We start from the raw sequence: 26,985 nt of genomic DNA on the forward strand, positions 1-26,985 counted from the left end.
AAAACAATCAAGTGTATATATCTCTCTATATAGATCTTATTAATAAATTTTATTTCGACAAGAGAACTTGTGCCACAACAGTTTTAAACAACATAATTAAAGACAGCAACACTCCCCAGAGTGGCCACAGACATGTGGCCACAGTATGTGAAGGAAAGTTGCACCTCAGAGCCGATCACGATCAAGTTAAAGACACCTGACATACAGTATATGTGCTAGTAAGTTTCCTTCGGGTCATGACCAGCATGAAAAAATCAGGACACTCAGCAAATGTTCTGTAAATATGTACAGCAATATGCTGCATTTAAGAGATAAAATCAGATTCTACTTTAGTGTTAGCATCAAGCCCTTAGGAGAAATCCAAAAATATCTCCTTTCCCATTTACACAGGTCAAAAACTATTCACACTTAGGGCTGGGCTGGGCAGCGGGCCACAGAACCCAACTTGCCTGGGAAAAAACGGGCTAATACTGAAGGTCTCTTTTACATCCAGGTGCACATCTGCCTTCTGGTTATAAGAATTTCATCTACCAGTCATTAAATAAAACCAGGAGAAAGCACTGCAGGTCTCTGCAAATCTTATCCCTTCCATAAGGAAAATGCTCTGCCAATTCAAGTTTCATTCAGTCAGGAAGACGGAAGAATTTAAGGCTTCGGTGACAGTTATAATCCTCTGAGGAATTACTTTCCCTTAAAGTCAATAAAAGATAATAGTGTTTACTGTTCTTTCTCTTGACTCTTAAAATCGCTGGTAGCAGGTGCAGGCGACTTGCCCCTGCAGTTAGGTCTGCATGAGAGGAGGGGCGCTCCTCCCCGAAGCCATCCCAGGTGGCACGCGTATGGGGCACTGGAGGAAGCCGGCGCACGGAGGTGGGACAGGCGCGAGGCCCAGGCTGCTAGTAGGTTGAGGAGGCTGTGCTCATGGCGTCTTCAGAGAGTTTGGTACTGGCTGGGTGGATGCTCGCAAAATACTTGACATCACTGTCACGATCCATCTGAAGAGCCATGATGGTCTGCTCTACGGCTTCCTGGTGACAGCTGGCAGAGGCCAAGAAATATTCTGGAAACGACAAGTGCACGGCACAACTGAAATCAGTCTGACAGTTAGGGTTTTGTCAAGTACGAGTATAAAAAGGTCTTAGTCACCATAGAACACAATTTTTCTACAAGTATAACCACAAGCCATGTTGATTATAAACAGTAATCCAAACCAAACTGTTACTGGAAAAAACCCCAGAATAAACAGAATGACAGGATCTATCTTGACTGTTTTTATGACAGACTAAATCTCATGATATGCAGTGGCAGCCACGGAGTAGTAAACTAATAAATATGTCAAAACATCATACTTCTTAGCTGTTAATTAACTTAGTAGAAGGAAAAACATTTCAACACCAACTACACACACACAACCTCACAACCAAACAACACCAGTCTTCCCTAGCCATTCGTTATAACTGCTGCTCACAAATGCACATGGATGGCAGAGGAGAAGAAAGGAGCAGCATTCATTTACTCTTCTGTGAAGTCTACTACAACTTCCTTCTTTTTCTTTGGCGGCTGGCCTGTACGGGGTCCGAGCCGCTGACCTCGCTGTTAACACCGTGCTCTCCGGCCAGCCCCTGTTACAACTTCTTTCCGTGCTTCACTCACAAGTTCGTGGATTCAATTATATTGGCATTTGCAGGGGAAGGAGGGTGTGACAATAAATAAAGCAACCTGAATTTTAAGGAGCTTACAGTTTGCCGCAAAATAAATAGCTCAGGGCGTCTGCCTTCTGTCTAATGAATGAAAAGATGAGGGGGGAGGGTAGGGCAGCACACCTCTGGCCTGCACACAACACAAACACATCATGTGGCACTGCCAAGGCAACGGCCCCGCACACAGTCACACACGAGTACCCAATTTTAAAAATCACTAACTTTTAAAACATAAAGATGATACATGCCCATGATAAAAAAAATTCTACCAGAACAGCAGAGTCCTAATTAAAAGTCCCTTCCTCAAACCCTTTAATCTTGTGTCCTCTCGAGAACCACCGTGAACAACTTAAAATATATCCTTCTACCAGATTATTTTCTATGAACACAATCCTTCTGCTGAATAATCTATCCACTGAGTCCATGAGCCCCCCCCTTTTCTAATACAGTCACCTAACCTACCTTTTTCCAGTAGAGTTTGTCTCAATGTTTTTGCAAGCAGCACTCTAACATTTGGAACCCTGTCATTTGCTAAGGTTAGCAAATGTGGCATCAGATGCACAGCAAACTTGTCCATGGGTAGGCAGTCGTCTTCAATGACAGTCTGGTGAACAGAAATAACTGCTTTACATCTGTGTCAATTCAGCTACCAAACTATAACATGAGCTCACAACATCTTTCAGTAACAACTTAAGTGCTACAAGTGTTAGTTGCTGCTTTTTAACCAATATTCCAGGTATTTGGGAACTCAAAACAAAAATGACATCATTAACTCTCTGCAGAGAAGGACAAACAGCTATTAGACTGCTCCGTGGAGACCTGCAGCATTCAGTCAGACCTTCACTCTCACAGCTGCACTCTGGGCCGCACGCACACGGTGCACACGTGTGGTGCACGCACGCGTGGGGTGCGTGTAGGTGTACAGCACATGCCAGCTCAGCTGACTGGGGGGGAAGGGCTGGCTCAGGAGGAGGAGGAACAGGCTTTCCTGGCTCCTGGGAAAAGCCGCATGGGAATGTTCTGTTCTCTCAAGAGAAGGAGGGGTGAGGGCAAGCAGGAGGCGCAGGCAGAAGCATAGCTCCGGGGAAAAAAACCTTCGCAAGTGGCTGAGCCCAGGCCCTCGCTTACCTGGCAGACAAAGACGAAGGCTTGCCGACCAGACCACTTGGGACATCTGCCAAAGTTCTCCACAAGCTCATTGATGAGGTCCACTCCAAATGTCGGTGGTGTCGCTGTGTGCAGCTTCTTCACCATCTCACTGACCTAGGAGGGTGAGCACAGAGAAATGAGTATTTTCTGTTTTCTGATTCTATAAAATAGTTTGCTGATCTAGAATTTAGAAGTTTTCTTACATACCAACTTGTAAGAAATCCAACGCACAGAAGAAACTTTGTCCGCACACAGATTCAGAGCAATGGGACGTAAATAGTCATAAACATCTCTGGGACTATATAACTCTAGAAGTAAAATCAGCTGTCTGCAAAAATCAATGACAAAAATACCATTAAAATGCAATCAAAGTTTAAAAACCAATAAGACAAACAAAACTAGTTTAGTCATGTGAATAACGTGTAACACTGGATACTGAACACTTGAGATAAACTCAAGGCTAGTGACTGAGAAGGCCTTTCCTGCATAGGATTACCTCCAGTCTCTGCACATCTGCAAATGTATTTCAACACTATGTAAGTTCAAGGAGTATCTTTTCCCCTTAGAATAAAAGGAAAACAAAAGCTGTGAAATTCTGTGGCCACGAGAACTGAGACAGAGCAAAGCACTTTCCAGCACGTTCAACTGGAATAAGGCACACAAATTTCTTCACAGAAATGGTTTAGAATGTGTACTGGGAATATAATGTGAACAAATCAGTCATCTGGTGAGAGAGCTCCAGCACAATGAGGCAAGGCAGCCTGCTGTGTATTTGTTTGAGACTCAGCGTTCCTGCGGTAGGGCAGGTTCGCTAGGGATAAGGCAGGTAGGAGGTCCTTCAGCAGCTTTCCCAACACATCTGAGGGGTGAGGACTCACGACACCCTCCAAGCTCATCTGAGCAGCTGCGATGATGGCCTGGAGGAAATACCTTCGATTTGAATGAGACTTTTGTCTTTCATATTTTATGTCTAAGATTATTTACATTTGTAGTTGGCAGGAAGTTAACTATAAGCATCAATATAGATAATGCAGCAATGATAAATGCATCTGTATGTATGTGAGGGGTCTTCAAAAAGTTCATGCCAGGATTCTTTAGAATAGAATCTTTTAATTCGATTTTTCCATGAACTTTTAAACGTACTTCCATATACATATATAAACATAAATCCTCAAAGAGAGCGAGCGACTTATTTTTTGACTCAAAATAAAAATCCCAAACAGGACTTCCACTTCTGCTTGGGACATAGAAAGCTGCAAAGAATGTCACTCTGACCCTATAAACAAGGAAAAGCTGGGTAAACCACAAAGTCTTTTCTTGAGCCCAGAGAGCTGAGGGTGCCAGGCACCTAAATTACATAACCTCCCAAGGGGGACAAGCCCCTGTCCAAGGAGCGATGGGACACACGAACTGTCTCCCTGAGCACAGCAGGATGGGAGGGGTTCCTGCTGCCACATGGGAGGGGGGTAGAAATCAGCTGACCTGTGGCCGGCGCCCAGGGCTAGGTGGGGGCCCAGGCACAAGGGAGCTCAGACTCGCTTGCAAACCCTCTTTCACGGGGCACTCGCCCACTTGGGTGCTCACGAGCAAGACTGGGTCAGGAAAGGAAACAGGAGCAATGTCCCTTAGCAGGCAGAAGTGATCAACAGATGTCAGGGGACAGCCATGAAACACTTGGTACTCCTCTGGACCATTTTCTCTCATGAAGCAAAAGCCCCACGCTGCTGGGGGAAGGCACCAAGACTGTCCTTCAAAGGACGTTGCAGCTGGAGGAGCACAACCAGCAGCTCTTTCCTCCAGAAGGAGCGGCAAGAAATCTCCTCGAGCTAAGACCCCATACTGATAGCAAGCAAAAACCTCCCCGGCTGAGGGAGGGAGGGGCAGCAGGCCCTGCTCAAAATCTAACCACACACATAGCACAGAGACTGGATACCATGGGGCTGGGGCAGGAAATCTGAGAAAGCCCAGGCACATGGAGCCTCCCCAGGCTCAACCAAATCAACAGAGCTTCTCCCGCTGCCAGCGGGGCAGGGACAGCTGGAGGTGGAAGATGGAATGCTAACACGAAAAGCCCACCGGCAGCTCAGCTCCCACCTCAGCTGAAGGCCATGGCAGCCCACTGTGAGAAGAGCTAAAGCCCATGGTGAACTGAAGGTCCCACAGCAACCACAAAACCCAAAGGCAGCTTGACCCTGGCTAGCAGCGGCAGCAGAGGCCAGCGATACTGCACCACAAGCGACGCAGAAGGAGTTGGACACGGGATGGATGCTGGGATGGACACAAAGTAATGAAGAAATTCAGAAAAAGTAAAAATGAGGTTAGAATACACCCCTCCAAATAAGTCTAATAAACTGTTAGAACTTACTCAGCCAGTTCAGCTCGAAAACGCCAATTTCTACTATTATCTGTCACCAGAAACTCCTGAAGTTGATAAAGATATTCTCTTCTTTTGTCAATATGAAGAAGCTGAAGTAACAAAGTGAAAATGTGTTTATTTAAGCAGACAAGGTACGGACATTATTTCTTTTACTAGACTGCTTAAGAGAAGACTGTAAGTACTATGGTTAATTCTTTTAAGGAAATGTAGTGCCTGTACTTAATTGTTTTAAAAATTGGTATTAAATCATTTTTTCCTGAATAATTTCATGTACCTTCAAGAGTCACCCTTTCTTTGAAATCTGCTTCTTGAGCCTGCCAGGGACCTGCACAGCAGGTGGGTCCTTACGGTGCCCTGGCGTAGCTGTATACAGCACTCATCCTCTACTCACACGGCAGCCTTGTCACCACGGACTCTCTGAAGACAGTGACTACTCTCCTAAGCACACCTGTGAGTCTGGTGGATGACGCTGCGATGGTGCACAGTAGGTGCTCAATAAATATTTGTTGAGTAAAAAAAAAAAATAAAAAGAAATGTATCCCAATAACTGCTCTACAAATATTCAAAAGTAGCTTTCTAGTCAACGAGGGAAAAACCCTGAAGTCTGATATAAACAAAGACAAACAAAGCTAACTGTACCAACGGGCCACGCCCTCACGCATCTCCATGGGATGCGCTCCAAGGACAGAATGTGTTGAAGGAAATCTTGAACATTACTTAGTTGATTTGATGTTGGAATTATTATTGGTAGAGTAATTCTGAAACTATTTCATGTACATTGTAGAACTGAGCAAATGATTAAATGTATTAATGTTGCTAAAAAACAGTTTTTACCATGAGAAAAGAAAAAGTATAAAGTGAAGACAAGAAAGGAAATGGCATTAGAATAAAAGTTGCTCGTACCAATATAAACTCAATGATTTAAACAACACAACAAGACCTCCTAGCTCCTATTGCCTGAAAACGCCTAAAAGAAATGATGTCCTGGGAGCCATGAGCACATCCAGTGTCCAGATCCTGGTTTCTAAATGCTTTGGTTAAACGTGTCCCTCAGAAGTTCATGTGTTGGAAACTTGAACCCCAATGTGACAATGTTAAGAGGGTGGGAAATCCAAATATGGTATTTGAAGAGTGGGGCCTATTAAGAGGTGATCAGTTTGTGAGGACTGTCTCCTCGTGATGGATTGGTCCATTCATGGAGTCATAGGCATGGTTCTGATGGCTTTATAAGGAGAGCACGTGAGGAGGTCAGCTCTCTTGCTTACACCATCTCTTGCAATGTGACAGAGACCCCTGTGTCACTGAAGAGTCACCACCACCAAGACCTCTGGACCGTAGACTACCCAGCCTCCTAAACAGCAAGAAATAAATTTCGTTTCTTCATAAATTACCTAGTGTCAGGTATTCTGTTATAAGCAACAGAAACAGACTAAAACACTAATACCATTTGACACTAAAAAGGAGCAGAGCACCTTGGAAAAATAGCTGACTCCAGGCTGAGGCAGGGAAAGGAGAAGGTGGGCCTGAAAGTTACGAATGTGCTTAGAAATGAGGGATGAAACCAAAAGGACACAGGAGTGGGTCCCACTAGCCAAATGTGATGCTTGAAACAAATGACAGAAATGGACTACATTTATAGTAAACTAAAAAAAAAAAAAAAAAAAAAAATCCCAGAGTCCACATTGATACTAAAAAAATTTTCAAAAAGGGGGAGAGAGAAGGGACAGCTTTTCTTTGCATGGGGATGCTAACTAACAAAAATAGAAGGAATTATGAAACTAGGAAATCAGTACTTCACAACCAACATAGTAACAATGGATTCAGGTAAGAACCATGTATAAACGCATGGATGCGAGAGCACTGGGTGGAAGACTCGGGGGAAGAGACACCCACAGAATTCGAAAGCATCACTTTGCCCATGACTTCTTCATCATGAAGGTGAAACACTGTACAGTGCAGTGGTTAAGCTGACACCACCATAACTACATGACCAGACTTATCACCACCGCCGATGGGCAGAGCCAACACCATGCTACCCCTAAACGTAATTTAATGCATTTGGAAAAACACATGATGACCTAGACAGGTAACACGCCTGCAAAAAAACACCCAGCTGAACCAGAATCAAACTGTGTGAGTGCACTCAGACAAATTCAAATTGAGGAGCATTCTGCAAAACAACTGGCTGGGACTCTTAAAACAAACACCAATGACATTAAAAACAGAAAGTCAGTGAAACTGTTCTAGATTTAAGAGAACTAAAGAGACTAACATTTAAATTCAATGCACACTTTCTGCCAGGATTCTGAATTGAGAGAAAAGCTATAAAGGGCATTATTGGGACAATCAGAGAAATTTTAATATGATCTATATAAAATATAACAACATGGTATCTATCCATAGTTTTTAAAAAGGAGGATTACAATTACTACTGTAACTCAAACCTTAGAACTACGAAAGTCAATTTCAAGGCTCAAGTCTAAGCAACAATAGTATTTCAGGCTTAAACAATTTGCAGAAAATCAGGGATATTCACTTTGGAGACCAGAGATCCTACACCAAAGCAGCAAGCACTTAAAGGTAAATTTTCAGACTCCTAAATACCACATAAAGCTTCCAAACTTCACGATATTTTTCATATATATACAATATATATTTTATTCAATATTTCTGGAAAAGGAAAAAAAAATGCGGGTAACCATGATCTAGCCTCACTTAAAAATGAAATTTAGCATAATTATTTTTAAATTAAAAATTAAAATGACACCAGCAAAATTGGTCATAAGACAACTACTTTTTAAAGTCACATCTTACCATCAACTTATAGCTATGTTTTCTTATATACAAACATATAGAAACCCACATACAAACATACAGAAACCTACTGGTGATTCCAGGAAATAAAGATTTTAGATTTACAGTGGAATTTTAGTACGTTTTTATGCAAAATAATTTAAGTTACCTTTAGAAAATCATGCAAGTGTTTAAGGACACCTATCCTGACTTCATCAAGGTCTTTTAAAAACCCATTAAAGATTGGAACCAGATCTGCAGCTGTCAACTGATCTCCAAGAATAACAGCAAGCTCGTGGATGGAGAATGCTAAAGTTCTTCGAACTTTCCACTGCAGAAACGAAAACTGCATTAGTAACCTAAATGCAAAGTGCTTACAGTACTTCAACTTTCAGACAATATATGAACGCTAATTTATATTTGAGTATTATTAATCTCAAAAAGCTAAATTAGAATAGAATAATAGTAATAACAAATACTAAGTTTTTCACGTATCAAAAAGTGTGACAAAAATTTTAAATCCCTACACAGGATCTCCCTTTTCATTTGTAAAGGAAAACATGGCTTGGAAACCACTAGTAATATCGTTTTGTAATTCTCTGAAAAGCGGACTCCAGATTTCCTGACACCCACATATATCAAAGGCTATCTAGTACCATCGCACTGTACTGTTCCCCTTCAGATTCCTGTACAGTATGTTTTGGGATTAAAAAAACAACAACAAAAGTTGTTTTTAAAAAATTGGCAATTTAAGAAATACAGAAATAGGCATATCTTTTGTGTACAGCCTGAGAAAAGAACAGTCTTACATTTATTAAAAACTTTAAGTTAAAAATATCTTTTTCTCGATCTTAAAATTTCTACATTGTTGATTAGCTTAAAATTTTACCTACTGAGGAGCAAAACAGAGCAAAGGTTTTATTTCCACTACCCCCCCAAAACTAGAGTCCTTTCTTGAAATAAAATTTTACGCCCAAGTTTGACATACAAAATAGATGAAGGCAGAGGTGTTCTGATGGAGGAGAGGGACAGAGAGGCATGAGACCCTGCCCATGCAGAGGCCTCCTGGTCACCCCAGGTACCCACCCCACAGGAACCCCTAGGAATAAAGATTGAAATCCACTAACGCAGAGGATAAAGCACTCTGTGGAAATCGGGCCTCTGTGGTTCCATGCCTAGATCCAACACTTAAGTGTGTTAATGAGGGATAAATTCACTTCACCTGGGCCCTGGTTTCCTAACCTCACAGGTGAGAAAAGAACTTAAACTACGCTCTCTCAAGATCATCATCAACTTCCAAGTTGCTCAGTCAAAGGCATTGATTCCTTGAAAAAACACAATAATTACTAAGAAGTTTAAGGGAAAACCATTCTTATCTCAGTATAAATTAGTTTAAACAGACTGCTTTCTTAATAACTGAGAGATTAATTTCACGGAAGGAGCAGGTTTTTGGAAGATGGGCAAATTTTGGGTACATAGAAACCAGACTTAACTACAGGAGAGGTTAGAACACCAAGCCCTGGAAGAGCACTACAGAAGAGTCACAGATGTCCAGACAAAATTACCTAAGCCAGGGTTTCACCTTCTATGTCCTTTCAAGGGGAGTGGTGGTGGCAGTGTGTGGGGACTGCAGTGCTCACAGCACTCAGGGACCAGAACCCAGCAGTGCCAGCACCACTACAGTACTGTTACTGTTTGGAAAAATCTTTTGAGCTCTACTGTAAAAACTGAATAAGCATTTTAAAAACACTATTTCTAGGAGAGAAATTAAATCCTATACTCTCAAGAATTAATCTATATTTATCTGTAGATAATATCTCTAGACAGTAACACGTTTGTAAGTTAGGAACTTAGGCATGTTGAATATGATGACAATTTCTAAAGCTTTAGATAAAAACGAAGAAGCCCAACTGGGGAACTCTGAACATGACAAAAGAAAGCTCTCTGGTGTTACTTTTAAGCTCTTCCATACATTATTTCCTTCAACACCTAGTATATGCTGGAACATGAACAGAAATTCTTCAGATCCTGAAAGGCAAACACTGTGCCTTCCACACGCACACTCCGGGAGTTCTGTAACTGCCTCACTCACCTGCATGTCTGACGCCAGAGTCTCATAAGTCTCTCTAAGGCAGTGCCAATTCTGCCTGCCCAGGGTCAGGGCCACGCCGGGGAGGCTATATGCACAGTGCTTAGCAATTTCAGTGTCAACTGTCTGTGCACGAGAGGGATCAGTCATAGATAAATACTGATCTAGTAACGCCTGAGGTACAACATCCTAGTGGAGAAAGACAGACGACAGTGACTGAGCAGGTTAGATGCACTTTGAGCGGGTCAGACATACATTAGGCAAAATGATTTTTAAATATATGACTTTTAACATAGCAGCTCAAATAATAGGGAAAAACCAATGTCAAATTTTCAGGTATCTAATAACTGAAAAGAGATAAGGAAACGTGCTAAGGGAAACATACATAAATAAATAAAAGCAACTCCAGAACAACAATGAATAAGATCTTAAAACAGAAAACAGCTTAAAGGATAATTAAAATTATTTACTAAACTTATTTTATTATTTTTTTTTTAAAAGATGACTGGTAAGGGGATCTTAACCCTTGGCTTGGTGTTGTCAGCACCACACTCCCCCAACTAAGCCACGGGCCGGCCCTAAATTTAAAAAGTATATAAAACAAGGCTAGAACCTTTCAATGTAGGCAGAGATTATAAAGTATGATGTAATCTAGTAAATGTAGTAAAACAGGTACTCTATGCACGATTAGTAATATGTTGGGGAAAAAACCAAAAAACCCCAAATCCTGCCTTCTTTAGATGGAAATGTAGGTGTACACATCCAACCATTTGTATAAACGTGAGGAAAAGAAGAATGTACAAGGGGTTTTCAAAAAGTTCATGGAAAGATTTGTATTCAAATTCTATTTTCCCACAAACTTTTTGAGGTACCTCGTATATCTAATCCTGCTTATGTATATGTAATAGAGCTTTGGAAGAATACATAAAAGAAAAGTAAAACTAGTTGCTTCTGGGGAAGCAAAATGGATGGTGCAGGAGAAAAAGTGAGAAGGAAACACCGCCAAAAGCCTTTTTGTATCTTATGAATTTTGAACTATGTAAACTTATAACTATACATAAAAAATTGAAATTGAAATAAACTCATTAAAAGAATGAGATGATCTATAGGTATTGATGGAAAAAGGTCTACAATAAGTGGGGAAAAGCAAGTTTCAAAACACTATGAATACTGACTCCATTTTTTAATAAATAAAACAAAAATAAAGAACATATACCATTTGACCCAGGAAATCTACTTCTAATAATAATATAGTCCCAGAAGCAAACAATGTGTGTAGAAAATCATGATGAATGCTGCACTGTCTGTGATACCAAACTGAAACTACAACTAGAGGCGTCTACAGAATTACGTGCACCGGGCACCTTCCCGTGTGGGAATACAGGAGGTGTGTGTGAGCACTGTGCTCCTGTCTGGGTGCCCATATGGAGAGATCTCCAAGACACACTTTAAGAAGAAAAAGAAACAGAAATAAAAGAAACGAGAAAAAAGCAAGGCACAAACCACCGAATTCCAATGATCATATTGCATATGATCAAATAAGCACATTTTCCCACATTTAAAACCTCTGAAGTTGGAATACAAGTTGCTACGGGTGGCATTATATAACGGCTTTGAGCCATTTTTTTTCAAATTTTCGTCTCTAAAATTCAGTTGTATTTTATAATTCTTGGTAACTTAGGCATGAGGAAGGAGCCAGGTAGGATGGGATGATCCTATTTGTCTTTGAAAGATAAAGAGGGGCATATGTGTATGTTCACGTACCCCTCAAAATATATGAAGGAACATGACAGAACTGTGATCCATGTAGCTCTGAGAGACGGGGTCACAGGGGTGAGGAGGGGATGGTCTATGCTTACTATCCGAATTCTCTCTGAAAGGAGGACACTATTTTCAACTTTTAAAACAATCATCATAAAAACGTATGGTCAGAAACGGGCTTTAAAAGAGAAACTGAGAACATACTCACACACAAAAGAATTTTTTGTCACTTACTTGTATTTTAGATCTCCTTTCCTCATCAGGGCTAAAACTACTACTGGTGCTCAAGTCTGAATCGTTATGGATATAGCGAAGGGTGGAGTCCATGTTCTGTTAGGAAAAAATATCTACTTCAAGAGCTGTCCTGTCTGTAAGTTCTCTCCACGTAAACTATCCTACTAAGTTACTTACTTACCTTTCAAGACTGCCAAGAGATATAAATACATATAAATTCTTTATGTTTTTAAAAGTTCATAAACATACTTAAGACCTCATAAGAACTTCCTCTGCCTTCAAATCAAACTTGCTGAACAGGATGCTAAATGTATTAAAATGAATTCCAGAAAACTAAAAGTAATTAAAAAGTAAATTTGAAAGTAATTTTGAAATGGTCCAAATACTTCAAATTAGCTTACTTATAAAATAGTACCACCAAGGTTCTTGTTTTAGAAGCCATGGGGTGTCACGTGCAGTTTTTCTTCTACTATTTCTATTTTTGGCTGTTAACATCTTATTTCACAAATATCTATTTTTTTTAACAGCCTAAACAAACAAAAAACAAAGACATCTTCTAAAATGCAGATATATCACAGTATTCAAATCTCCAATAAATGGTCAGGGCTTCATTCCAAAGCACTGATATTATACAGAGTTCTAACTATACCAGTTGTCTTCTAACAAAATCAAAACAGAAAGACACTCCAGCTGTAAGAACCCTCTCACCAATGTGTGCATAGGCACTCTTTCCTGAGCTTATCATCCCAGACACTATGATCTGTGACCATTCCATCCCAGCCTTCTCCATGTTTATATCAGAAAGGGGTAAGAAATACTGATACCCAATAATACCAGCTTGATGGGGATGTAGCAGGAAATTAGGGCAGGATCATACAGAACAGCTACAAGTACACAGCGAAGACAATGCTAGTAACAGTACCCACCCTCACACTCCAGAGTCCAGATAATGCCACTGGCCCTCCGCAACATGGCCTCAAGTCCCGATCTTCTGCTCAGAATACTGTGTTGCTTGCTGCAGTGAAATGGTCCGATCAGAAACAAAGCACCTCTCCAAAAAGAAAAGGGAAGAGTTAATTATTCTTGATAAAGGGCTTTGTTTCCAGTAAGACTATTTCACTGCAGTGAGCTACATTAACATTCAATCTAATAAAATGGTCATATAGACAGGACTCGGATTTACTTTTCCAGGCATTTAATATAAGACTAGCGTCACAAGGACAGGATGTGGTGAGAACAATCACTTTTACTTGATGCAAAAGGGAGAGCTGAAAAATCAGCAACAAATGGAACGTACTAACGAAAAGTCATCAGCTAAAACTATTCCCCAACAAGAGTTCTGATTCAAACTGGTCTCACTTGGTAAACACTTTACTGAGTTTGATACCTCGACAGCATCGCTGATTAAAGGCACAGAATCATCTTGATTTATTTTACAGTTTGGCAGCTCACTTATATCCAATTCGTCTTGTAAGTCACTTCTCTCTTCTATACCGACGGCTCCTTCATGAGCGTGCAGGCAGGAAGCACGCAGCGCTGCAGACAGCACCTCCACTTGTGCTGCAGGCGGAAGGAGGGACAGACAGGCAAGTGACCCAATTACAATACGCCCACAGGTTTTTTCTCCATTTACATTACACATTATATTACAATGGAATGTACATTTTTTTGACACTGCCACCAAAAAGCTGAAAGAAAATCTCCTACTATGGTAAATCATTAGTCCTTCAAGAGAAAAAGAAAACTAACACGCTTTCATGAGATTAAAAATGTTTATCCACTACTGCACATTATTTTGCGTTAGTATGAAAAGAGAAATGCTATCTAGTTGCTGGAGGTACCTCCAACTTATTAAAAGGAGTCAATTTCAGTATAAGTTAACTATGTTTTGGTAGTGCATGAATCAAACTGACAAGGCTTACTTACTAAGCTATTTTAGCAGAAGAGCAGTCACACAAACCCTGCCAACATAAAACAATGATAATTACAAAGACTTTTGTTGCAGTTTCATTTAAACATCTCATATCTTATTCCAGTTTCTTTTTCTCTAGTTCTTTTTGAAAATGAAATTAGTACCTTGACCCAAACATGGAAATCCCAAATTAGCTTGTCTTGCTTGCAGCAAACCAAAATGACAACTTACCAACTAGTGCTTCTTAAATCTGGCAATTAGCATTGCCTATGCTTTGACTTACACCTTCCTTAGAAAGGTAATTCAAAATTAAGATAAAGCATTCTTCCTGCTCCCCAAATAAATTAGACATTTAGCGAAAAATATTGCTTAGCATTTACTCCAGGTTAACAGTTCACCTGGATGTTCAAAATATAAAAATTTTAAATTCAGATTTATTTAAACAAAATAATCAGTAATTTTTATTAAGATAACCTATTATTACGCTGCAGCATTTATAAAATTTCCCTTGTCGAAGTACATTAAAGACCTGGCAACAGAGATGCAAGAAACATACAGAACGAAGTTCTATTCTATTAGGTCATTATTTGCTAAATTAAGTAAACTGAGGGTGTTCAGTCACAAAAAGGTCTAGTGGAGTATTCTCATTCTTTTCAGAAATTCGGCTCCAATTAGAATTAATCCTTTTAATCACTTTAGCTTCCCCCTTTTGGGATCTTTTGAGTTTCCACAACCAAATCACAACAGTAATCAAAGTAGACCATACAACATATAAGGTTAAAATGTTTTGTCCCACGTAAAGTACATGGGATGTGTGTGTGTGATCCCTAAAGCACTGTGAGTCTGTTCCCTGGGAAGTAACTAATAAATCAGAGCCTTTCACAAAAGACGCTTTACAACAGGTCATTTATTTCTAAGTGGACTTCATAAATCATCCTTTATTTTGTCCATTTTAATCCTTATCTTTAAGTTTGTATATTCCTAAAAATTTAAATGAGTTACACTATGAACTTATTCTGCAGAAAACTGATACAAGGAAGACAGAGCCTAGTGCTGATTCATGAGGAAACCTGATGCTTAAATTCTCCAGCCAGAGAATGAGGTAGAATTATATGCTTAGTTACTGCTGAAATTTTAGCAGGATATAGAGTACTACCATAAAGAATTTAAGGAAGTGAACACATAGGTCTTCAGATTGCTATTTGGAGACAGTGGCTGGAATTAATCTCCACCGAGATTCTGGAATTATTAAGGGTCCTGCTGATTTCCTCCTAGTTCGGTGTTATGTCTCACACACTGTCCTGTTATTATCATTCCCAATGGAAATGATCAATCTAGACTATTATGGTTCATCACGCTTAGCTCTACTAGTAACACCCTAATATGTAAAGAACTCAGTGTGAAAAATCAGGCAATTTAATCACACACCTGGTTGATCTTTAGATGGCATGAACCTGCCAAATAAATTTTGCTCACTTAACCATAATTTAGGAAGAAACACAGTCCACAGTCCCCAGTGACACACGCTCAGAAATGGGTACCACCTAGAAACTTCAAATTTTACTGCTTTTCTGAAGAAGCTAAACCTTCATACTCTCTAACGCGTCCACAAACTATACTGGTGATTACTCACAAATTCAGTAAACAATATGATTTTTCTGACCAGTACTCCTAAAAGGGCCCAATTCTTCCTCTGGGCCTAAATTGGAAAGAAATCTTTCTGTGAGCGTAGGTAGTTCCCTCCCAGTGGTCTATGACCCTAGCTGTGGTAAGTCAAGCTGACAGCAGTCCTCTGCTCAGCGGCTGCTCAAGGGCCTTGGTCAGCCCTGAGTCCGCCTGGCCACCACCAACACCAGGTACTTGGAAACTCCTGGACAAAGAAAAACCACACATTTCCTAGGTAAGCATCTTGGAAAAGGGTGTCTCTTAAACCTTCTTCATGTTTTACGATACTTCCCCTTCTGGTGTTCCAGGTAGGATCTATTCTGTTCTGTAACTGACAAAGGACTTCCTTTTTCTGAAAGAATATATCAGTGTAGTCTATGAAAACACTGTAAAATTTTAGGACCCAAACCCATAAAGGATAAAAAGAACAAACAGTAAGATTTCAGTTAGCAACAGCCACCTCAGAAGCAGAGGCCCTAGGTAGCCGCTGCTTCCCGTGACACTCTCATGAGCAGCCACAGGAAGACGAGCACAGGAGACGGAGGCCAGAGGCCGGAGCCTGACTTCCGCGTGCGCCGTCACTCAGTTTCTCGGGGCAGATGAGGTACTGACTGCCTGTAAGCCCCCGCCCTGATCTTACTGACCAAGAAAAAATTTACACGGGCAGCATAACACTTCAGTTTACCCCTTCAGAATTTAGTTTTCAATTCTGGATTAAATTCTGCCTTTGAAAAACATGGACACTTTCTGACAGTTTGAAGGAAATGTTGGTCTCACAATGGTAGAATTAGAAAAGAAAAAAAGCACCAAAAATTAAGGAATACCTGTTTAAAAATTGAAAACACCTTCCAACGCTGCAAAAATTAAGGCATGATTACTTGACACAGAAAATATGCCCTCAGATCTCTATAAAAATCAAATGCTCAAGAATTCTGTAGTCTATGCAGCAAATCCCAATCTCTCTCAACTCCCTTCATGTTTTACTGTAGAACTTAATGCCACATAACACTATATGCAGGTTTTGTACTGTCTCATTCTTTCTGTACCCTCTGAGGCTGGGACTTTTGCTTGGTTTGCTGCTGCTGTATACATGGTGTCTAGAATAGTACCTGACACATAGTAGGTGCGTGCTAAGTATTACTGAATAAGTTAATCAAGTATCACGTAGTTGTGAAAGCATCACCACTACGGACAGAACAACATGACAGATTTAAATCACAGCAGGTATAACAGCTGAAGTAGAAACAAATGATTAAAATCACAAGAAGATATTTGTATTGAAATCTCCGATTGTAGCTTGTAAATTTACAGTGCAACTTTAAGTCAAACAGTGTTTGCCATTATCTGAAACACAAAGTCGTATCTATCCTGAAACTTGTACGAAGATGCAGATCTTTTTAAAAAAGCAAACTATGCAGATTACTTTTAATTTGCTGAAAGAAAAATTTTAAGCAGCTTATTCAATATTTCAAGTAATATTTGTTAAGTGCCTACTATGTGTCAGAGATTAGCAGGTACTGTGATACAATCAGCCTCCAGAATACACTAAAAGCCGAGCTAGCAATCTTTTTTTCATAAAAGGTGGCATTTAAGGAAAACAAAATTGAGAGCTATTGAAGTCTAATGAATAATAAAACGTAAGTTGGTAAATAATAATAAAACTTATTTAAACAAAAAGCTGAAAGCTGTAAAGCATTCAACACGTATCAAGAGTTGACTGTCCTTGCTGTGAACAGCCTTAAGTTTTGGGTGTAATTCTTCTCTGTGCCTCAGTTCTCCTCATGTGAGGGTGGAAGAGGACGCAAGAGCTAGAGGGACACCATAAAAGTAACATTTTGGTGAAGATTCTAATTTGTTAAACAAAACTAAAACCTCAGTACTTACTATATCATCAAGTTGTCATAAAGTGCAGAAAACAGGTTCAAGGGGGGTAAAAATCAATGACAGGACCACAATTGAAGAATGAAGCTAAGAAAGCAGAGCTGTAAGGTTTCCGTAAAAAATAACAATCTACTGTGAGAAAGAAAGAAATAGGGTATTCTACTGAAAATTCTCAGTCTGCTGTTCTTGCCCTTGTTTCAGAAACTAAGAAAGAAATGAACTATGATAGATGCAACAAGGATAAACCTGAGATTATGCTAGGTGACAAGTCACACTCAAAAAGGCTATATACTGCTTGATTCTATTTATGTGGTATTCTGGAAGATGCAAAGTCATAGGGACAGACAACAAATCGGTGATTGCCCGAGGCCAGGGACAGAAGAATGGACTAGAAAGGGGCACAGAGAAGGTTCTGGTGTGATGAAACTGCTCTACACCTTGACTGGGGTGGTGGCCACTGAACTGTATGTGCTTGTCAAATCTCACAGAAACATCCACTCGAAAGGCTAAATTTTACCAAAAAAAACCCCTGCCCATCTGTCAGTTAAATTAAAATAACTTTCAACAAACAAAGATATAAACTAGCCTTTAATCAGATTATTTAATTTTTCTCCAAATGTAAAATTATAATAGGGAAATCTATAAAAATCATGATAACGCCAAATACAGATAACTGCTAACTTAACCACATGATGCAGTTTTCAAAGTTTAAACATAACAAGATTTTGTACGTTTTAGGATACTAAAGGTACCACTTCATTTGCTTTAAAAATGGATACTTCCCAGCACTGAGCAAACTGATAGTTTAGAATTTTAGCTTTTGAAACTAATGAGGAAAAAAAAAAAAATCCATAAAATGATATAAGATCTGAAGATTTAGTTATGGGATTTTCAAAAATTTTTTTTGTCTTAAATAACATCAAATTTCACTATATGGTTATAAATAGTCATCGGGAAGGCCATGGTGTTCAAAGGAGTAAATGATAACATCTTCATCAGGTTCCAGCCCCACTGATTTTAAACCATTTGCCAACCTCCAGCAGGCAGAACAACTGACTTACTTCAAACACATATTACATTCAATAAGAGGTAACGTTCTATTTTAAGACAGAACAACCATTAAAGCTATTGTTCACAATGAAGGAATCTAGGTGACATAAGTATAACCCAATGAAAAAAAGCCAAAACCAAAAAACAGAATTAAATGACTCTCATAAAAGTCTACAGCTCTGAAAACATCACATTCCATTAGAAAATAAAGATCTTTGTCTGCTATTAAGAAAATATAGTCTTTTCTTAAAAAACAACATTGTGTCCACTGCTATTTTGTAAAAAGCTAATGTGACCCAGAGTAAAATAGACAAAGGCAGGGCTCAAGATTTAAAATTACAAAACATTATTTGAATAATTGTGAAAATTTCAAAGACAATGATTTGTAAACTAACTGCTCTGTGTGTACTACAGTAAGGAATACAATGAGCCTATCTTAAATGAAATTTCCTAAAAATCAGACCGATCATATTTTTCAAAACAATTTAAGAATACATGATGATGGTCATAATAAATTCTTAAAAGGCAATTTTTCGGAAAAAAATTTAAGTCAGAAAATAATATTTTATATCAACTTTAGAATAAAGAGTTGTCTCTTGCATACCTTTAACATCTGGATCATCAATATGGGGCTCTAGATTTTCTATCATTTCTTCCAGTTCCTTTCTGGTGGCCATGGTGATGTTTGGAGAACCTGTTGTGGTGACTTCAGGTGCTTCTTCTGGTCTCTCTGGGCTGAGTTTTTTCCCAGAGTCCTGTTCAAGCTCTACATCTAGGTCTATTTCGGGAAGAGGAGTCCTCCAGAAATGGAAGGAGTTATACAGTTCCTGATCTAAGAGAGCTGACTCTTGTGAGCCGGACCCAAGCTCTGGTCGTGATGTAGATTTGTAGTTACCAGGCTTTTTACCATTTTCATTACTAGCTGCTTCCTGATGAGATTCTGAGGACAAAGTACAAAGTAAAGAGTTGTCCACTGGAACACTTATTTCACCTGGAGATTTCCTGGATGTTTCAGCAGCACAATCTTCCATTGTGTTTTCCTGTTTGACACTGGGATTACTAACACTGAGATGTGAAGGAACATCCTCTGGCCTTATCTGTTTATCCTCTGGGACTTCTTGATCTCTGATCCTTTTATTGTTTCATTGGGGAAAAAAGAACAACATGAAAGTATAAAAATAATTACTGAAAAAAAATCAATGAAAGATATTACATACAGCATTCAAATAAATTAAATATTAAAAATTACAGATTATCCATACAAATTGAGTAATTTATGTGTATCACTTATAATGCTTCTTTTTCCACCAGCTGTTTTGTGTTCAGAGATGTATACGCCTGTTAAGCTTAAGTCTAGATACTCAAGCATAATATATTACTTGGAGAAGGTAACATTAAGAATCTTTTAATTTTATAATATCATGCTAATTTCAATAATAAGTAAAGAAAAACAGAAGTTCCTATAATGCATTTTAAGATACACATACTTTTTAAGTTATTTGATTTTTAGAATTGTATTGCCACTCTGCTCCAATGACCTATTGAAAAGCTGAGAATTAAGGCTTATTTGCTTACATAAAAAAAGAGAAAACTATATAGCAGAGAAAAGATTCTTATTGACTGTCTCAGAAAGAAAAATAAAATCTGCTTAAGTGTAAACAAAAGATTATTTTTACTTCTTCCACAATTTCCATCTCTATTCCCAAAGGTTTTCCCAAAATGGAGTTATGACTGAATTATAAGGACAGATGGTACAAGTTCCTAATTAAAGTCCACTCATTGTTACAATCCACTATCTGAACTAAAGCACTACATAAGTTTCACTGTTTATCTCCTATATTTGACTCAATTTAATTTACTGAGCACCTACTAGGAGCCAGGAAATGAAATCAGTATTGAGGATTCAAATGTGAATGACATGCAGATGTTGCTCTTGAGATTACAGTTAGAGGCAAACAGGAGAAACAAACAAATAAGCAAATCACTGCTGGACAGTGCGTAAGTACAGAGGATGCACACTGAACATGGGAGGTGGAGATGGAAGTGGAAATTAAAAGGCTTTAGAGGAAACGACATCAGTCATATTTAGAAGAACCAAAAGGTGTTTCTGAGGCTAAGGGGAAGAAAAAGTATTCAAGAAAGAAACGGCACATGCACAGGCAAGACACACAGCAGGTATATGGCATTCAGAAAATAGCAATGAGCTCACTGTGGCTAAGAGAGGGAGATGGCAAGTGACAAGGATGACAAATGTCACAGGCACCATGCTTTCTCCGTTCTAAATACCTCTGGGACTTATCCTAGGGGTTATAGGAAATAAAGTAGGAATTAAGGAAATTATATGACTAGATGTGTTGCTTTTCAAAGACCACTCTGGAAGCAGTGTAGCAAATGAGGCGGAGGCAGGACAGAGGGCAGGAAGGACAGAAGTCCAGGTGAGATGTGTTGGTGGCTCCACAAAGGTAGTTTCCTGAGGGCTAGAGAAAAAGTGAACACATTCAAATGGTGATAAAATCAATAGGACATCTTCACCTACTATGTGCTGGAGATGAGAAACAAAGGCAGGAATCTGGAAAGATTTCCAGATTTCTGGTTAGGGCAATTGAATAGATGGTGGTAGCACCAACTAAAAGTGACAAATGCAAGAACAGTTTAATGAAAAAGCTAATGAGTTCAGGTTCAGATAGGGTGGTTTAAACATCTCAAATTCCAGGTGGTGATGCCTACGAGAAACTGACTGAACACCAGAAAAAGAGGTGAACACTGGAGACAATTCAGAAAGATGTGTGTGGAGCTGATGTGTGCGCCAGGCAAGAAATATAATGAGAACCACGACGATCACACAAAACAACAAAGAGCAAAGGCATTTTCCTCACAGGAGAGACTGGTAACAACACAGGTCTATCTGGACCGAGGAGAAGAGGTTAGAACAGCTGAAGGAGGTGGAGACACAGGAGATGGATGGGATACCTGACAAAGCAGCACCCTTCTGAGGAGGACATGGGCTGGAAAGCACAGATGGACAAATGAAACCTGTGAGGAGACACCTCCTTCTGAGAAACAAGAAAGGAAGATGTAGATGACAGAATATGTAGGTAAATTTATAAGGTGTGGGGAAAAAACTAAGGAGGCTCCGTTAAAACATGTGAGCCTTTAAATACACAGTAAAAGATATTAAACAGGAGGCTTAACAGGACTGTGTAAAAGGTGGGTGATGCTAACATCTATGTAAGATCCCAGTTAAATAGCTACCATACAGCTCATGAAATTATCCAGCACCCTCTGATTGCAAAGCTCATGTTGTCTTCTAAAACATATTTTTAAAAACACAATTATTAAAAAAATTGTTTTTGATACAGATAAACAAAAATATATATGTTATCTGAAAACATACCACACAGTAACAGTATTTTCAATTCTGGTGTTTCTCTTCCATTCTTATAACTGAAATATATAGTATGTACATATAACACAATTGTGTTACACTATGAAAAAACAGGACTGTAAGTTCTTACCCCAGCACTGGTACTTCATTAATCTAAAACTCTGAGCCTTTTAGGGACTAAAATGAACAACTGGCCTAGATAACCTATAACATCCTTTTCCTCTCCAAAATAGCTCTTCAAGGATGAAGCATTAAGATAGCAGAATAGATGGTCCCCAACGTCACCTTCTCCCACAATCAACTGATTTACAACTATTAAAAAGCAACGATTGCCAAGCCAGGGGCCACTAGAGCTCAGGGGAAGAGGAGGAGAGACCTATGGAGTTCATGAAGGCAAGAGAAGCCATGATGAGGGAAAGAAGGGACTGCTCTGATCGTTTCGAGCCCCAGTCATTTCAAGGCTGGCCCTGGTGGGCACATGGAGCAAGAGCTGGCAAAAGCCACAGCTGTGCCCTTCATATGAAGTTGCTTGGAGGCGGCAGGGGAGAAGAGGGCCTTAGTGGACCCCAGGCCAGCAAGACCACTGACAGGGTTCCTGTGGACCCACATAGGAGAGAGGGGCCACGAATAACTGAAAAAAGGAGCCACTCAGAGGCCAGTGAGTCATCGCAAGGGATGGGCACATAATCTGGCCCATGGGAAGTCTTTGGAATGGGAGGGTGGGGGAGACGGGACCAGTGGGGCACAGCATGCACAGCTGATCTGCCCTCCAGTCAGTGCAGGAACACCGTGTAGCTCTGGTCAGGAATACAGAACTGCAGGGGGTATAGTTTGCTGAAAAGTCTCAGGCCCAGGCCAGAGTTTCCATACAACCCAGGTGTACTGGATCTCACAAGACCTGGAAGTGTTTACAAGGCCAACAATTACACCCTGAGCTGCACAAAAAGCCTTCCCCAGAGAATCAGCAGCAAAGCAGCAATTTAGCTCAACCACAGGACTCAAGTGCTGATTCACACAGGAAGTTCCCCCATTTTAGAAGTAAGCAAAGGACAACAAATTAGTTCCAGTGCAGAGTTTAAGTGGTGGGAACAGCAAATAATCCAACACAGAACAAAACAAAAAACACACAGATCAGAAACAAAGTTTGATATTAACCAGTAAAGGTCTAACACCACCAAAGAACACCTATAAAACCAAAAGAGCTTGAAGTCCCCTGGCTCCCAAGCTGGGGTGAGGGGAGCCCAAAGGGCCTCATCCATGCCCCATCCCGCCATGTCCACATCCAGCCTGGTGAGGACTTTGCTGCCACCAGAAGCCTCCCGGGGCTCTCAAGCTGGGGGGGCTTGGAGGGGGATACAAGGGCCTCAGCCCCACCCCCTGATGTCCAGCAACGCCCAAGCCACCACCAGAAGCCCCCCAGGCTCCCAAGCCAGGGTGGGGGGCTGAGGGCCTCAGCCACACCCACCCCCCTCCTCCACAACCAGGCCAGTGAAGGAGCCAGTCATGGTCTGCCCTGCCTCCCTACCCCTACCTCCCACTGCTCCATAACATCACCTTCAGAATGTAAAATAATAATTATTAATTAATTTTTAAAAAGAGCTCTTCAAAAACAGAATAAATGTGACTTCTATATGTGTATGATTTCCCAATCATTCTGTCCTTATTTGAAAATATATCATTGTTTCCTTTTGTTTACAAAGAATATTAGTGGGATAACTGGTGAAATCTGAATGAAGTCTACAGATTAGACAATAGTATTGCATCAATGTTAATTTCCTACTTTTGGTAACTGAATTATAGTTCTGTATTAACATCTATGTTTTGGAGAAATACACAGTAAAGTGTATTAGAGGTAAAAAGAATATGGCTAAAACTTATTCTCAAAGTGTTCAGAAAAGAAGAATAATAAAGCAAATATGGTAAAATACTGGTACCTGGAAAATCTGGAGGAAGGATATATGGGATTCTCTGTGGTATTTTTGTAATTTTTCTGAAATCATTCAATCTAAATTTTAAGTTACAATAATGAGATAATGTTCAGCAAGTGGGAGGGAGGAGCAAATGGGTAAAACTCGTAAGAATCTTCATCACCACCCGAAAACTTTAAGACACTTCCATTCAAAATACACACAAAAGAACCTGACTAAAAGGTCATTCATTAATTCCAGGGACTTAAGATTCCTTGATCACTATCTCACCTTAGTGCTGAGATTAAAATTTAACATTCTTAGCAGCAAATTAAGTCAAACTTATCAGTTTGTCCAAACTTAAAATTTTTAGTATGGTTTTAACGAGAAAACTAAAAGACACACAAAAAGTTTTCCCTAGTATTAAATTCTGGGAGGAATCACTGTATGCATGGCTTCAAATTGTCAAAAGTATAAATTCTCTGATTTCTGATTTTTCCTGGAGATGGGTAACAGTCAATGCAATATCAAGCTGCTAAATGCCAAAATTCTGATATTCTTGTCAAACTTCTACATACAAGACAAACATTATTTTGAAAATTGAGGAGACTTGTGATTCTGCATAATAAGAGAATTATCCTATCTCCCAAGAGAAGCAGGTAACAAGAGCACCAGAGGGTAGGCCAGAAATTTTTCTCAAAAAGAACCTTGTCTCTTTTTGTGCCTACATAAGTTTACAATTAATATCTTCAGAGTTTCTAACTAGAGGCCGTGGACCTAGAAAACTGAGTACAAATACTTCAAGGAGAAAATGGCTTGCAGAACAAGTGGTTTAAGAAGCACCGCATCCTGAGATGAAAGCAAAGAAAACTCTCCAGGACACATCTCCCAAGTATGGAGAATTAGCTAAGTGAAGTTTTAACACTAGTGAAATACTTCCAAATTTGTGCTAACAACAATTTTATTTTCATACAGTTGGCTTGAACCTAAACTGACAAAATCCAGCACAAGTGGTTCAGTTATTTAAGGGTTTTGAGATCGAATCCATATTTTTTTAGAATAATTCATTCGAGATTTATTATATGCCAAGTATGTGCCAGGCCCAGTGAAGGTGTTAGTATAAACAAAGATAAAAAACTAGATTCAACACTGGATGGGCTTCTAGTCTACTGGGTGATACATGTAATACATAACTAAAAAGATAGGATCAAGAATCAGTGCTCTAATTCTAGTGCTCAGACAGCAAAGACGAAAGCTCTGTATTTCCAGGGGAAGAACAGGAAAAGATTTTTAGAGATAGTGAGTTTACAGACAGCAAACATTCTGATACTTGCTTTGTTAAATGAGGGGACAGCTGAAACAAGACAGCTTCCCAAACAGAGAGCAGCAAATACAAAAAAGCAGACAGAAACAAAAGAGCTTAGCACATTCAGAGACCAATATAATCAGTTCACAAATATGAAAGAGAATGTTTATTTTACAGAATTTCAAAATGCAAATTTGAATGTCCAACTCTCCTTCTGAAAGTAGTCTTTATCAGCATTTTCAAAGAAGACTGATCCAGGGTGAGTGAAAAATAAGTCTCACATATAAAGCCAGATGTTCTTTATCAATAAATGCTTCAAAGAATATTAAGTGATAGCAAATGTTTTCAGCATCAGATGAAACACTATACAACAAATAAATAGCAGTGGAAATATATTGCCAAAAATTTGCTTACTTTGTAAGATATTTGAGAAATCTGAACTTTAGGAAACTGAGAAGACCATGAGAACAGGAACCAAGTTCTAGCTTTCTACCTACAGTATCTGGTTCATAGTAGGTGCTCTGTTAGTTTTTTTATAATCAATAAATCAATCTTAAATAACACCACATCAATTTTAATACAGCTTAGAAACAAAAGCCAGTGCAGTTTTAAGAGAGGGCAAACAAACTAATGGTTCTGAGATTTAATAATATATAGGACTATTTTTATGAAGCTAGGAAGTCAAACTATGCAAAAGCTTTTATAATATTTAACACAACTCCTTCGTTAGTTAGGAACTCTCTCTTCCCTCCACCACACCATTAACACAATTCAATAAAGTCTAAAAATATAGTGAAAAATCCAACACCACAAATAGTATTGACTTGGCAAGAAGACATACCACCTCATTACAATGGAAGAAGAGTTAAGGAATTAAAATATCTTTAAATAGCTCTTCCAATAATGCCATATACCGGCAGTCAGCAAACATGGCCTTGATAGCCACACCTACTGTTTATCAATAAAGTTTTATTAGAGCACAGCCAAGCCCACCCGTTTATGTGATGTCTATGGCTGCTATCACACTGCAAAGGCAGAGTTGAGTAGTTATGACAAAGAACATAAATATTTACTACCTGGCTTTTTATACAAAGTGTGCGATCCCCTTTCCTATATAACTGGCTGTAAATTTATACTTTCACTTACTAGACCCATCCCAGATTTAAAAATTAGTAAAACTTATTTAACAGTCTTCAGAACACTTAGACAGACAGTTAAAAAGGTATGCTGACCTCAAAAATGAAAAATAACATTTTTCCCCCATCATCATTTTTGTCAAATTCCTTGGAGCAGCTGTTTTCAAAAGAACTGACAGACTTTGCTTGCTAGGAAGACAGGTTTAGAGTGATTTTTCTTCCTTTACAAAAAACAGTACCTCAGGTTTGTTTGGCTATTCAGCAGGACAGTAGGAGAACGGGCAAAAAGGTAAAACAAGGCAGCAGAGAAGAAAGGAAGAACTGCCAAATCAAAACACCAAGAAAGCAAATATCACAGTATCAAGACCTATAGAAGAAAATGTCCATTAGCATCATGACAAGGGAGGGACAAGATACTATGGTAACTCAAACATTACAGCAGGGAATTTTTCAGAAACATGTACTAAAATTATTTCAGGTGCATAATTGTAAAAGTTTATGCACATTTCTCATGTACTAAGTTAGGTCTGAATCCTTTTCTTCCCTAAGTATATGTTATAATAAATTCTAACTAAAATTTACTTGGAAAACTTTAACACAAAAAAATTTAAAAACAAAAATCAGAGTTGACTCTTTAAGC

General features: G+C 39.2%; 1 protein-coding gene across 2 annotated transcripts in view; it reads right to left on the reverse strand.

Annotated features, from left to right (window-relative positions):
* Positions 1–34: 34 nt before the first annotated feature.
* PPP4R1 (protein phosphatase 4 regulatory subunit 1) overlaps positions 35–26,985 on the reverse strand; it is a 70,542-nt gene continuing 43,591 nt past the window's right edge. For both annotated transcript variants that reach the window (XM_063076978.1, XM_063076977.1), the window contains exons 11-20: positions 19,216–19,742; positions 13,491–13,663; positions 12,104–12,199; positions 10,112–10,297; positions 8,189–8,350; positions 5,215–5,315; positions 3,057–3,177; positions 2,829–2,963; positions 2,163–2,304; positions 35–1,060 (exon numbers count right to left, since the gene is read on the reverse strand). In XM_063076978.1, coding sequence (XP_062933048.1) covers positions 897–1,060; positions 2,163–2,304; positions 2,829–2,963; positions 3,057–3,177; positions 5,215–5,315; positions 8,189–8,350; positions 10,112–10,297; positions 12,104–12,199; positions 13,491–13,663; positions 19,216–19,742 — 1,807 coding nt within the window. In that variant the 3' untranslated portion in view covers positions 35–896. The remainder of the gene's footprint in view (positions 1,061–2,162; positions 2,305–2,828; positions 2,964–3,056; positions 3,178–5,214; positions 5,316–8,188; positions 8,351–10,111; positions 10,298–12,103; positions 12,200–13,490; positions 13,664–19,215; positions 19,743–26,985) is intronic.

Source organism: Cynocephalus volans, chromosome 13 (genome assembly GCF_027409185.1).
Source record: "Cynocephalus volans isolate mCynVol1 chromosome 13, mCynVol1.pri, whole genome shotgun sequence".
NCBI lineage: Eukaryota > Metazoa > Chordata > Mammalia > Dermoptera > Cynocephalidae > Cynocephalus > Cynocephalus volans.